The sequence below is a fragment of the Oryza sativa genome, chromosome 8 (genome assembly GCF_034140825.1).
Source record: "Oryza sativa Japonica Group chromosome 8, ASM3414082v1".
Classification (NCBI taxonomy): domain Eukaryota; kingdom Viridiplantae; phylum Streptophyta; class Magnoliopsida; order Poales; family Poaceae; genus Oryza; species Oryza sativa.
The window spans coordinates 2301612-2315983 of NC_089042.1; the positions used below are offsets into that span (position 1 = coordinate 2301612).

At 41.9% G+C, this 14372-nt stretch overlaps 1 protein-coding gene across 1 annotated transcript; it reads left to right on the top strand.

The window, feature by feature from the left end:
• The first annotated feature begins 50 nt into the window (after positions 1-50).
• On the top strand, positions 51-4276 carry LOC4344639 (uncharacterized). Its single transcript, XM_015793694.1, has 3 exons — positions 51-537; positions 2411-2634; positions 3635-4276. The coding sequence occupies exons 1-3, from the start codon at positions 51-53 to the stop codon at positions 4274-4276; spliced, it is 1353 nt and encodes a 450-aa protein (XP_015649180.1).
• Positions 4277-14372: the final 10096 nt, after the last annotated feature.

Sequence of the window (14372 nt, forward strand, 5' to 3'; positions counted from 1 at the left end):
CCGCCTAGGTGAGTCGAGTTTTGCGGTGGCCGTGCCCTCGCGAGACCGACATGGAGGCCGAGCGGAGGAGCGACCGCGAAGGGGACTACGGTGGCTGGATGGCGGCGGGCTCGTCGTCGGGGGCGATGGTGCGGCGGGAGACGAGGAGGTCGGAGGTGGGGTTGGAGAAGTCATCGTCGTTGCCGCCGCCTTTGCCCAAGGAGGCAGTCAAGATTGACAAGAAGAAGACGAAGAAGAGGAGTGACTACAGTATCGAGGATATTCTGAAGATTCTTGATATGAGCGAGGAGGAGTTGGCTGTAGTGAAGGAGGAGTGGGCTGAAATGGAGGCGAAGGAAAAGGAAGAGGCACCAAAGGTGAAGGAAACCATGGTGGAGTGGGAGGCGAGGGTCAAGAAGAGGATTGAGGAGGAGAACAAAGCATATCGAGAGATGATGCGGTCGCAGGACGACGATGAATCCTCCTGGGACGCTATCCAGTATCGCAAATCCTGGAACGCTAGATGGTCCGGCACCCGTGGTTCCTTCGAGGACACCAGTGAGTTTGTTTTGTTTTCCATTCATCGATCCTCTGTTCCTCCTGCCTTTGTAGTATTAACCTAGCTTCAGATTGACCAAGCATTTTTATAGCCATTGCTGTTGTCTGTTACTTCCTCAATTTCATATTATATAAATTGTTGCTTTGATTTTTTTCCTAGTCAAATATTTTTAAGTTTGACCATATTTAGAGAAAAACATAGTGGTAATATCTCCAACACAAAACATACATATCATCAAAATATATTAAATGTTAGTTTTGACAAAACTAATTTAATGTTCTTGATTATGTAATTTTTTTTATAAATTTGGTCAAATTTAAAGAACTTTGACTAAAAGAAAAGTCAAAGCCTTATAATATAGTATGAAATGGAGGAGTACTTCCTAGTATCATGCAAGAATTGTTTGTTTTCTCCATCGACAATAGTTCTAATTGCTACTCCATATTTTGTTTTCTCCATTCACAACATGGTTGTTAAGGCTAAAAGGCGTCCTAAGGCGACCCCGGACTGCCATAGCGGTAAGGCGTAAGGCGAGGCGACGCCTTAGGCACTCCATACCAATTAGATGACAAATAAAATAATCTAATATGATAGCAAATCAAAGATGCATTTTAAGAGCAGTACAACACACACACACATATATATATATAGATGGTTGTAATAATTACTTAACCAGATATCAATTTATTAACTAAAAGAGCACCATCTTATAAATACAGAGTGAGGGTGCATGGGGGAAGAGCAAACAGGGTAAATATGTGCTAAGTACTAACTACAATACAGAGTGAGGGTGCATGGGGGAAGAGCAAACAGGGTAAATATGTGCTAAGTACTAACTACAATACAGAGTGAGGGTGCATGGGGGAAGAGCAAACAGGGTAAATATGTGCTAAGTACTAACTACTAATAGGGAGTCAGGGATGTAGGGGAGGGGCAGGCAATAAAACAGAGCAGTAGAGGGAGGAGTATAGTATATGAGATGTAGAGGAGAGGGAGGAAAACCACAACATAGCAGCAAATGAGGAAGCAGAGTAGATAGGATGTAGAAGAGGGGGGAGGAAACACCAAAACAAGCAGCAGAGGAAGGATAAGAACAGGGTAGAGGAAGGAGCAAAGCAGGATCACGTAGAGCAGAGAAAGAAACAGAGGAAAGTAGAGGGTGGAGGAAAGAGGAGAAAGAAGAGCGTGCCTGCTTAGTTTTTGTGTCAATGGTGAGGACCAGGATCATCGCGCAGGTGCAGAGGACCAGGATGATGGTGCAGCCACAGGATAGCCGCAGGCAACAACTGGGATCGCCGCCAGGGATGGAGATGTCGCGAGGGATGGATCACCACAGCCTCAGACTCCAGCGACCCTCTTTCTGTTGTTTTCTCCTTGATTTGGTGGGATATGGCGCGTGGGGACCTTTTCACCCCAATAATTGGCGCTTCTGTTAGTTCTGTTTCGCGCCCAGGGCCCATGGCGCCAATTTTTTTGGGCCCTTCAACCATGCCCTCAACTTCCTGTGGCGTCGCCTTTAGCCATTGTAGCGCCTAAGGATGCAATATCGACACCGTAGCGACACCTTGGGCATAAAGCGGACGCCATAAGCAATATGGTAAGGCGGGCCAGACGCCCTGACTCCTGGCAGCGCCTTACCGCTATAGCGACGCTATGGCGACGCCTTGACAACCATGATTGACAATACTGACAATTGCTACTTTGTTAGTTGTTATGATTTTATAAACTGCAGTTATCTGCCTGAGGTGTGCAATAGCGCACTTGCTAGTTGTTTATTGTCACTGTTGTTGTTACTGCTTTTATTGCTACTGCTGCTGCAAAAATTGGGTTAGGTCTTTTAACTCATTTCCACCATTTTACAACTTTGTGCAGCGAGAATACCCCCCATGCGTTTCACCCACAAGCCTGCACTGGATTACAGTGCCGCTGCCACGCCTACTCTGCAGGTCTTCTTCGTCAAGGTTGCAGTGGCAAAGGGGGCCTTACAGTGGCCACTTGATGTGTTTGGTATTGTTGCCATGCGCGATGTTCTTGACCGTAATCGCAACATTGTCTTCCACCGCACAAGGGACAACTGCCAGACCCTCACTGAAGAGGTATGTGTCCTTTTCTTTATGAAACATTCAGTGGCTTGCTTGTCTCCTGCTGTGCTGCCATATGCTCTTCCTAATTTTCATAACCGTGCAGGCATGAGTACTGTTAATTACCATGTAGTCTTTACACCCGTAGTTTAGTTTCTCCACAACCATTGAATTGTGTAACAACTTTATGGAAAAGAGCTCGTCAGGCTTGGTGATCAGATATCATTGCTTCCTGAAAATTACTATGGTTCACATGCTTTTAGATTTACATGCCTTTTGCATGCAGTGGAAATGTGGAATCATGTACATAGACAGCTCAACATATGTGTAAACAAGCAATGAGAAGGCATATGATAATGTCTGTGTTTCATCAGAGAAATAGCCATTTCCTAGTACAACACAAGTCAGGCTAAAAAAACTAATAATTAATTCAAACTCTCACACTTGTGTTTGAGTCAACTATTACTGAATCAGTACATTGAATGAAGTTTCTTAAATTAACTGTTACCTTCATAATATCATTTGGATAAAATATCTAGTATTAAGTGATCCTAGGGAAGATGGCTGGTTCTCTTTTCAACTGTCTCACACTGTCCCTACAAATTCTGGGTACTTTATCATGTACTTACCACAATGCATTGATATACCTCTTTAGTCCACAATGCATATATTCTGAACTGTTGTTCTATAATGACTGTTTGATAGTTTTTGGTGCTTTATTGTTCTGAATTCAGCCCTAAGAATGTTTCAGCTTCGATTGCAAGGTGTTGTTCTGAGTAAAGCCACTTTATTGACTCTCGAATATTGATTGTTTGCACATAACAAACATCTTGTTCGTTTTGCCACTAGTACATTGTGCTAATATGTTTCTCTCAGATTTTGTGTTATGCATGCCACATTTATGCTATGTGGTTTTTGTTCGTTATACTGTGTTGTATGGATTATGCTCCTCATATATACCTCTTCTTTCACTCCAGTTTTCTGATTGTTCATTTGTGGTTTTGCGTTAATGCAGGACCGGAATTTGGTACTGGTAGGCCCTACCCGTGCTGTTGCGCTGTGGATGCCGGAACCTGTGATCATCGATGTGGAACTAAAAGTGAAGGGCACTACTGAATCTGAGGATAAAGGCTTGAGCAATCTAGCTGTGCCGCTCTTATGCGATGATACGAGTTATTCGTACACTAGCAAGCTAAGCACACTGGAGTTTAGACTTGGCTATATTACGTCCTCTGTTGAGGCCACAATATTCATACGAGTCATTCAGGGGTCATGGCCTGATGGTTTGAGTGCTCAATTTGCTGCCTTTACCACTGGTTTCTATGGCAAGGGTATGGCCTGTCGAGACAGCAATATGAGTATTGATGATGAGAGAATTGTCCTGCTTGATTCTAGAGGTGAGAAAGTAGTTGTTACTAGTGATGGCAATATCAAGCTTTCACGGCGTGTTGTTTCTGTTGAGAGTAACACAGAGCTGAAAGTTTCTGTCAAGGCATGGAAAGCTGACAACAATGTCGTCGAAAATGAGAATGTTTTCACAGCATTAGAAGCTGGTGTAAGCTATGCTACACTTGACATTGCCTTTTGTAAGCTGGAAATCAGTGTTGCCTGGTCACTCATTTCGCAGTATCCTGTTTCTGCCAACTCGGTACTGTAGCCACTGGTTCCGAAAGGTTCATTATAGATATTAGTAATATACCCGTGCTAACGCTATGATAATATTTAGTAATACAACATATCTTTTACCAATCAAATATTAAATAAGATATATTTATGATTTAAAAGGTAGAGAGGTCTCCACCAACGTCGCACCAAGCTGACACGCACAAAGCTAACAAGATTACACCCAAACGGCACAACGTCACAGGTTGGATTCAATTCAACCAAACATACCTATGAAATTGGACTTGGATTTCTACCATGTTCGCCGGCTGCCTATGCCACCTGCGTGGTTCGGATGAGAGAGCGGATGGATAGGCAGATAGCGCGGGCTGGACCGTCGATTGGACACCTTCGGTCATCGATCTGTACAGAAAACTAATTACTACATCTGTTCCAAAATATAAGCATTTTTAGCTACAAATCTGAACAACTATGTATCCAGATTTATAGCTAAAAGTTGTTATATTTTGGGACGGATGTAGTATATGAAAATGAGATAGACTCAATTTTTTGACAAGTGCATATTTTATACATATGAAAAAAGCATTTCGTTAATACGGATGGAGTCATCCATATATACAGAGAACTAACTATATCTTGTTTCAACCAAGTAGAAGCTTTTTTTTTAACAAGGATGTACTACTTTTTAATAATAGAAATGCTATCTAACAGGATCCCATCCCAACCGTGATGGATGGGATAGGGCAGCAACCAACCAATCCATCGATTCTATCTCCTTCTACCGTATCCATTCTACCACATCTCTCTCAAAGCATGCTTACTGCTGCATGAGCTCCGGCGCGGCATGGGGTGTAGATGGCGGAGGACGCGGTCACTAGCGACAAGCTCTGGCGTGGCCGCCGGCGTCGAGCTCCCGGCGTGGCATGGCTGTGGATGGAGGACGCAGCCCCTCCGGCGACGAGCTCCGGCGTGGTGCGGCGCGTGGACAGCGGAGGACATGGCCGCCGGCGACGAGCCTGGTGAGGGGCGTGGCGGCAGAGGACGCGACCGCCAGCAACAAGCCTGGTGTGGGGCGTGGCAGCAAAGGACAAGGCCATCGGCAACAAGCTCCGACGTGGGGCGTGGACGACGGAGGATGCAGCCGTCGGCGACGACCTCCGACATGAGGCGTGGACAACGAAGGACGCGGCTGCCGGCGATGACCCCCGACATAGGGCGTGGAGGGTGGGGCCACTGGCAATGACGCATCGGTGCTCAGCTCCTGATACCTAGTAGGAATCACCTGATATCTGGTAGGTATCATCTGATACCTCATGAGTATCACCTAATACGTGGTAGGAATCGTATGATACTTGATAGGTATCATTTGATACCGGTTAGGTTTCAGGACATGATACCTCAGAGAGGTATCAAAACATGATACCTAATCGGTATTATCACGTTCGAAAACAAGATTCCGTTGTATAGCAGCCCTCTTAAATAATCCATTGAAATGCTAAGTACTTCATCCGTCCCATAATATAATAGCCTAGTAACCTCATGTACTAGGTTGTATATTATGGACGGAGGGTGCAGTAAAGATAAAGAAATTGCACTTTGGTCCATATTTCTTTACCCTTCTTTCAATTTGGACTAGGGTAAAGCAATCTTTTCATTTTGGACCACCTAAATTTACATGTTGTTTCACCTCCCAAGTTGTTGGGAGGTCAAGCTCAAGCTTGAGTTGGAGTATGACAAAAATGGAACTCGATGTAGGCTGAGCATGGCTCAAAGCTGAAGATTGTGCCTGCGGGAAGTTGATCAGGCTGAACGCGACATCGAGGCTAACAGCAATGTAGTGTGGCACCAACAGAGCTTGAGGTTGAAACGACAAAGGTTAAGGTCAAGCGTGGGCACTGGCTAGGCTCGAGGTCGAGGTTCTGTGCGGTGCCTGTGCCTGCGAGGTCCGAGGTTAGACATTACTTGGCTTTGGTGATATTGAGAAGGGATGGGGTGGAGAGAAGAGAGAGGGAGCTAGAGGTGGAAGAAGAGACCCAAAAGGAAAAAACGTATAATTTATGTAGTACAAAGCGAGAAAAGGTTGTTCTAACTCCTGCCCCTAGTTTAAGTTGAAACTATGGTAAAAAAGATGGACCAATATGCAATATTTTTTCTTAAAAAACAAAATTCTTGTAGTGCTAGTGTACTACCCAACAGCCACGTAGGCACTAAATGACACGAAGGCCAAGCAAAAAAAGTCATATAGGAGAGGTACTTTGCACAGATTTGATAGTTGTGGAGAGGTACTCAATTTGCATTGATTTTGATAGTTGCAGAGAGGTATTCAATTTGCACTGATTTACTCGGTTTGTGGTTGGGGGACACGAATAAAACTTGACCCATAGTTGAGGGACGCTAATGAACTTTACTAAAGGTAAGGTCCAATTTCTGTTTTGCGCTTCGCACGGTGGATGGGCCTATTTTATTTGGGCTGATTTTAGTTTAGAGAATTTTTACCCAAACCAGTCGCCACGTCTTCCTCCACCACCGCCACCGCCCGCATCTGCAGCCTAGCCGCCGCCACCCGCGTCTGCCGCCGCCGTCGCTGCATCTGCCTCCACCGCTGCCGTCGCCCACGTCTGTAGCCGAGCCGTCGCTGCCGCCCGCGTCTGCTCCCTTCCTCTGCCTTCCTTTGTCTGTGTCAAGAGGACGGAGAAGATACTTATGTAGATGACATGTGGGGTTCACTCGCAAGGGGAGAAGCTTTTTCAAAAGCCACTTGAGTGTAACCAAACAAGCTTTTGGCTTCTTCACAGCTACTTTTCCAAAGCTACTTTTAAAAAAGTCACAGCCCACAGCTGGTTTTTTAAAAGCCATAGCCCAACCAAACACACCCTAAGTTCACTTGGTGGCACTCAAAAGTGATTGAAATCTAATCCGTGACCCTAAACTATAAAACCGGAAATATTGAACCCCCAACTCTTAAAACCGGTACAATTTGACTCTCTCAGCGGTTTTGGATGGCGGTCTTGCTGATGTGGTGTCTACATGGCATCCCAGTCATAAAAAAGTTAAAAAAATAAAGTGGGCCCACCTATCATCTTCCTCTCTCTACTAACCTATCTCACTTCTCATCCGGTCATGACGAGCAGCGCCGGGATGATGATGATGGGCGGTGATGGGGCTCTCCTCACACCCCGGCTCTTTCCACCCCGTCGCTGGTGGCGGAGTGGTCGGATATGCGGCTTCCTCGCCGGAAGTCGTTGATGGGCCGCGGCAGCAAAAGGGGGTTGAGGCGGGTGGATAGCTTGCCAAGGTCGCCCATGGTGCTGGCGTCGAGGGCGTCGCTGGCCAAGACCAAGTCGGTAGTCGACACGCAGGAGCTCGGTGCTATGGACAGGATGTCGGCTACTCATCGCCGCTGCAAGGACGTCAGGATGAGGGGGCGGCGCAGGCGGCGTGCCCCGCGCGCGGAGGCGGTCCTCGAGGGGCCTCGAGCACGGCGCAGAGGCGAGCGGCCACGGCCGAGGCGACGGTCCATGTGGTGGGCCCGTGGCATGGCCGCCTCGCGCATCCTGATCCGGGGTGGCGGTGGTGCTCGGCAATGGCCCAGCCATCTGCTGCCGCACCTGCGTCGCCTAGGAGCACGTTTGCACCCAGCCATCTAGGCTCCTGTCCTCCCGACTGCCACCGCCACTGCCGCCGCTCCGGCTCTTGCGCACCCGTCGCCGCTGCCGTTCCATCGCCCATCCTCTCCCGCGCGAACAACTCCTCCGCCTTGGTCCTCGTGATGGAGTTGAGTATCCGCAACACCATGGCGTCGTCGTCGCTACCCTCCTCGTCGGCGCTGAACGGCGCGAGTGGACGGAACGACAGCCGGAGGTGGCCTCGACCCCGCTGGTGCAGTTGAAGGAGATGTGGTCCAGCGACTCGCGAGTCGTCGGAGACCACGCAGGTAACTGCGAGGGCGAGGATGACGAGCAGCAACGCGGGCCGCCGCCGCCGTTCCCCTCATCCTCCCACTACCGCCAGCCTCCATGGCCGAGCTGCCGACCGCCGCCCCCTATTCCGCTGTGCCTTGATGCCACCAGCTGCCGCCGCTGCCAACAAAGAGAGAGAATATAGGAGGGTGTCAATGATAAGCGGGCCCCACTTTATTATTTTAATTTATTTGACGACTGGGATACTACGTAAGCATCACGTATCCGGTTTTGTGATTTAGCGTTACGGATTAGATTTCGATTTCGATTACTTTTAAAGATCACGAAGTGCACTTATTCCTACCACTTTTTAATAATACACATGGTTTTTCTGCTAGGATCCATGTCGCCGAGTTTTTTCCAGTCCGATCTGGTAGTTTTACACATAGTTTATCTGTTTTATTTTAATAATACACATGGTTTTTCTGCTACGATCCAGGTCACCGAGTTTTTTCCGGTCCGATCTGGTAGTTTTTGTCCGGGTCACTAGTGAACGGTTTTTTTTTCGATGTGGGCTTTTGGTTGTGCTGCCAGTTGGTTGTTTTTTCTGGTCCAAATTGGTTTTATACGTGTCTAACACAGATGGCAGATGAAAATTAAGGTTTAATTTTTATAATAGATAAAGATGAATATTAGGTAACTCTATTTGGGATTCAATCCTTTCGTGTGCACCAAGAAAAAAATAATCGGAAACAGCGATGGAAAAAACGGGCCCACAAAAAACCGCAACACATAAAATCGTGACCCACCCAGAAAAAAATCGGACAAAGAAAACCGGGCCCAAATAAAAACTGGAGAAAAAACCAAGACGGAAAACCGGAAAAAAAACCGCATTGCGGAAGTAAAAAACGACGGACAAAAAATTTTTACGGAATCCTTACATATTTTTTAATTAGGTATAGATATATATATATACACCATGTTCAGTACTAGTACTCTTTTTTTAAGAACTTGTTTAATACTCCGTATTGTAAGACTTTTATCTCAGTACTCCCTCCGTCTCTAAATATTTGACGCCGTTGACTTTTTAGCACATGTTTAACCATTCGTCTTATTAAAAACTTTTGTGAAATATGTAAAACTATATGTATACATAAAAATATATTTAACAATAAATCAAATGATAGGAAAAGAATTAATGATTACTTAAATTTTTTAAATAAGATGAACGGCTAAACATATTTAAAAAAATCAACGGCCTCAGTCAGACAAAGAGGGAGCATATGGGAATGGAGGGGGTACTGTGAGATAGTAACCAGCCAAAAAGTTAGTATTCCATGTGTTACTTTTTGGCTGGTGTATAGTGCTGCAAAAGGTACTAAACCTGAAATTACAAACATTAAATTTATCACGATGCAAGTATGCAATCTGGCAGGTTCTTCTACTCTCGATAGAAACAGATATGCTCTAACTTTGTGCAGTCTATAGTTGTACCACTGACACGTGGGTCTCAATTTGGTATGGTCTATATGTCAGTGGCACAAACTGCACAAAGTCAGTGACTCTCATCCCCTTTGGATCTTCATATTGCTCGCACTTCGGGGTTACATCACGTCCTTGTCACTGTCCCTGTTATCTACATATTTCATCTGTCCTATTTTAAGTGCAACTGCAAGTTTTCACGATATTCTGTTTTATTTGAAATTTCTTTGTGGTTAGTATTTTTATTGTTATTAGATGATAAAATATGAATAGTACTTTAGGCGTGACTTATACTTTTTAATTATTTTATAATATTTTAAATAAGGCGAACGGTCAAACATTAGACATAGAAACTCACGACTACACTTAAAATGAGACGGAGAGATTATATAGTCTCGAAGAGGGGGAATCAGTGTCATGAGCTTGACTTGGGCCTGGCGAAGGGCAGCCCGACCCGAGAGATGGGGAGAGAGGGCCGTCGGCTCATTACTTTTTATTAATTATTTTTGTCTGACTAAGATGTTGATCCCATTGAGATTTTTTTAATAAAAAACTCTTCTAGTGCCATCCAAGCGCCACGTAGCCATTAAATGGGATGAAAACCAAGTTAACATATAATGTAGGATGCTTTGTACCTAATCCTATCTTACTATAAACTTATCCTCGACTAACTTCTTAAGCTTAACATGCAAAGATGCCACATCATCATCCACCGACAAAATGCCATATTATCATCCACTAATTAACAAGATGTCACATCATCATCCACTAACAATCATCACATTTAAACATCATGCAAACATGCTACTCCCTCCGTCCCAAAATATAAGGGATTTTGAGTTTTTGATTGCAACGTTTGACCACTCGTCTTATTCAAATCTTTTTTGCAAATATAAAAAACGAAAAGTTGTGCTTAAAGTACTGTAGACAATAAAGTAAGTCACAAATAAAATAAATAATAATTTCAAAAAAATTTGAATAAGACGAGTGGTCAAACGCTGCAAACAAAAACTCAAAATCCCTTATATTATGGGACGAGGGAGTATATCTTTATATTTTTATAATTTAAGAGCTTTTCAAATACAAACATGTTAAATTATCATCCAATATAATTCACATAATATTTCAATGTATATCTTTATTATGTTTTATGATATCCTATATATTTATATAGTTCATTCTTACTTAGTGCTTAAATGATTAATCTATGGTTCAAATTATCTTTCTCTTTTTTTCCTCTAATTAAGTCATATCACATCAATTGTTTTTAGCATTTAGATGATTAATCTACGGTCCAAACTATCTCCCTACTTTTTTTCTTCCATAAAGTCATACCACCTTACTTTTTACGTTTGAATCACCATTCTACATACTATTTAAATTTAAATTATCATAAACCATATTAATTTACTTAATCTGATGTTATATAACTATTTTAAACGTTATTTTTTTATTGTTATCATACTAAATTCTCGCAGCAATACGCGGGGTTTTACCTAGTAATAAATAGATGATGTGGCTTAACCATAACTCAGAAAAATCCTAATAACCATATCAATTAAGTGGGAATCACTTTAGTATTATAGGATTACGGTTGAGTGATGCATGCGAATAAAACTCCCAACAATAGTTGAGCTGAGCGACCAAAGATGGACTTTTCTCGTTGCTAAAGGTAGGTCAAATTTTCTCTTTTGGGCTTCTCACCGTGGATGGGCCTAATCAGCTTGGGCCGGGTTTTAATCATGCACTCGTTCACACCGGCCCTATTGGGATAATTTTTTTTCTTTACTCAAATCGCAGACGAAATTCTGCTCTCTGCATCCGGGTGGAGTGCGACTGGATCTAAAAAAATTGCACGAAGTTTTTTTACGAAAAACTTTCAGATGTAATTATAGTATAACTGAACTGTAATTACATTGTAACTACTCTATAACTGCACTTGTATTCAACTGTGGTTTTGTTGTTTAGCAATAAGATCTTATGCGTGACATGTGCGAAAATTTCTTTATAGTAATTTTTTCTCTTCATGCACAAATCTCAAGGCAATCCGATGGCTACAAATCTAAAAGTTTCGAGGACAAAAACTTGTGAAAGTTTTCTAGCAATTCCGTTTTGACAATTTTATGAAACCTCAACATTTTGGTAATTTTAATTATGAAAATTAAATACTATTTTTTAAAAAAATATAAACTACCTCCATTTTTTAATATTTGATGTTATTGACTTTTTAAGAAAGGTTTGATAATTCATCTTATTCAATTCTTTTTATAAATATAACATTTTACGATAAATTAAGTCCCAATAAAATAAATGATAATTACATAATTTTTTTTGAATAAAACGAATGATTAAACGTATATAGAAAAGTTTATGGTGTCATACATTAGAAAACGAAGGGAGTATATAATAACTTCGAGCAAGCACTGCACGTGACAAAAACAATAAACAAACCCTAAAAAAATACTGTAGTACTACTTAGTTAATATGCCGGCGGTGAAAGTTAGGGTGTGTTTAGTTTACGCCAAAACTAGAAGTTTGGTTGAAATTAAAACGATGTGATGGAAAAGTTGGAAGTTTATGTGTGTAGAAAAATTTTGATATGATGGAAAAGTTGGAAGTTTGAAGAAAAAGTTTGGAACTAACAAGGCCTTAGTTGAGAGAACTACTCCGATTGTAATATGATGATATGGATGCATCATTGAAACATTGATGTTGATGAAAATTACTGGTAATGTTTGGCAACCGTCAATGAGATGAAACGACAGACTTTCGTGGAGCTGAAAAATTCGATGAGGTGATCTGAGTGAATGTCTGGCAACGCGTTCCCCGGGTCAATGGCCTCTTCCCTCCCTCAGATGCCTATTTTTTCTTGTCTCTGTTCAATATTCTGCTCATGCTAGTGAGAGAAAGATAAAGAGATTATACTAGTAATAATACAGAGAGAGACATTGACTCGTAGCAGACTCATGCCCTCACTATCCTTTGTTTGCACCTCTGAATCTGAATGTTTTTCTGTTCCATGATTTTTGCACCATCTTCAAGTATTAGTAGTACTTATTTTCGTATGTTTGCAATTGCATGTGCCGTTCTTCGTAGACTGGGCCGAAATTTGTTTTACTTGTAATGCCAAGTTAATTAACCCTCCTCGTGGAACAATTCCTACTTGATATATTAAAACAGCTCAGTCATAAGCAAGGACATTACCATTGACCACAGAAAATCTTCCCTCAGAAACATTTTAATCCCATGAGTACCTTGTTATCTGAAGTTAGGAGACGACTTAGCTTCTCTCAACATTTTTAATTAGCAGAGTTCATCTGTTCCTCCGAGATTCTTGCCATGGCACATCTATTGTAATTGAAGGACAAACCATTTCAAGGTAGGAATTTACTGCTCAAAACAAAATCCAAGGTATGGAATTCGAACAGGACCATGCAGAGTGCTGAACATTTTAATTGCCTTGTTATCTGAAGTTAGCAGACGACTTATCTGAACATTTTTAATTAGCAGAGTTCATCTGTCCCTCCGACATTCCTGCCATTGCACCTGCTGTAATAACTTCAGGAGAAGCCATTTCAAGGTACAATTTATTGCTCAGAAAAAAATTCAGAGCAAGGAATTTGAGTAGGCCCTTGTTTAGGCCTGGTTTAGTTCCTAACTTTTTCTTTAAACTTTCAATTTTTTTATCACATCAAAACTTTCCTACACACGTAAACTTCCAATTTTTTTTAAAACTTTCAATTTTGACGTGGAACTAAACACAGCCTTAGTTCCCAACTTTTTCTTCAAACTTCTAACTTTTTCATCACATCGAAACTTTCCTACACACGTAAACTTTCAATTTTTTTCTTTAAACTTTGAATTTTAGTCAAACTTCTAATTTTAACATGAAACTAAACACACCCTAGGAGTCCTAAAACTTGTGAGCTATCACGAGCAGACTCCATTTCTACATTCCATTTGAGGAGAAGCCATATCAATGTCTGTCTCACTACATTCCAGTAGAGAAGGCAGCCAAAGCAGCCACGCCCGTGTTTAAAACTGATGAAGATGAATATAGATGAATATTAAATTGACTTACGTAAAAAAAACTATTAGCACATTATTAATTAAGTTGTAATTCTTACAAATTTAACAAACGAATATATTTGATATTTTAAAGTAACTTTTATATATAAAGTTTTCACACGAAACACACTGTTTAGTAATTTAAAAAACATGCTAACAGAAAAATCGAGATAAAATATGTATCTCAACGAGAAAAGAGCTGAGGGCCTGAGGCATCTTCTTGGCTCCGGGAAGAAGAACACGGCTCGTGACTCGTGATTGACCGGATCAGTGTCACCATGCTTGTCGCTAGCAACCTTAGCATAGAGACGATCAGTGATGATATATGTATGCGAAAATGCAAAGACAAAAGAGAGAAAAAGAATAGTCCCTATCACATTGGATGTTTGGATACTAATTATAAATATTAAACATAGACTATTAATAAAACCATCCATAATCTTAAACTAATTCGCGAGACGAATCTATTGAGCCTAATTAATACATGATTAGCCTATGTGATGCTACAGTAAACATTCTCTAATTATGAATTAATTAGGCTTAAAAAATTTGTCTCGTAAATTAGCTTTCATTTATGTAATTAGTTTTGTAAGTAGTCTATATTTAATACTCTAAATTAGTATCTAAATATAGGAACTAAAGTTAATTGCCCTCGATCCAAACACCACCTGAGCAGCAGCT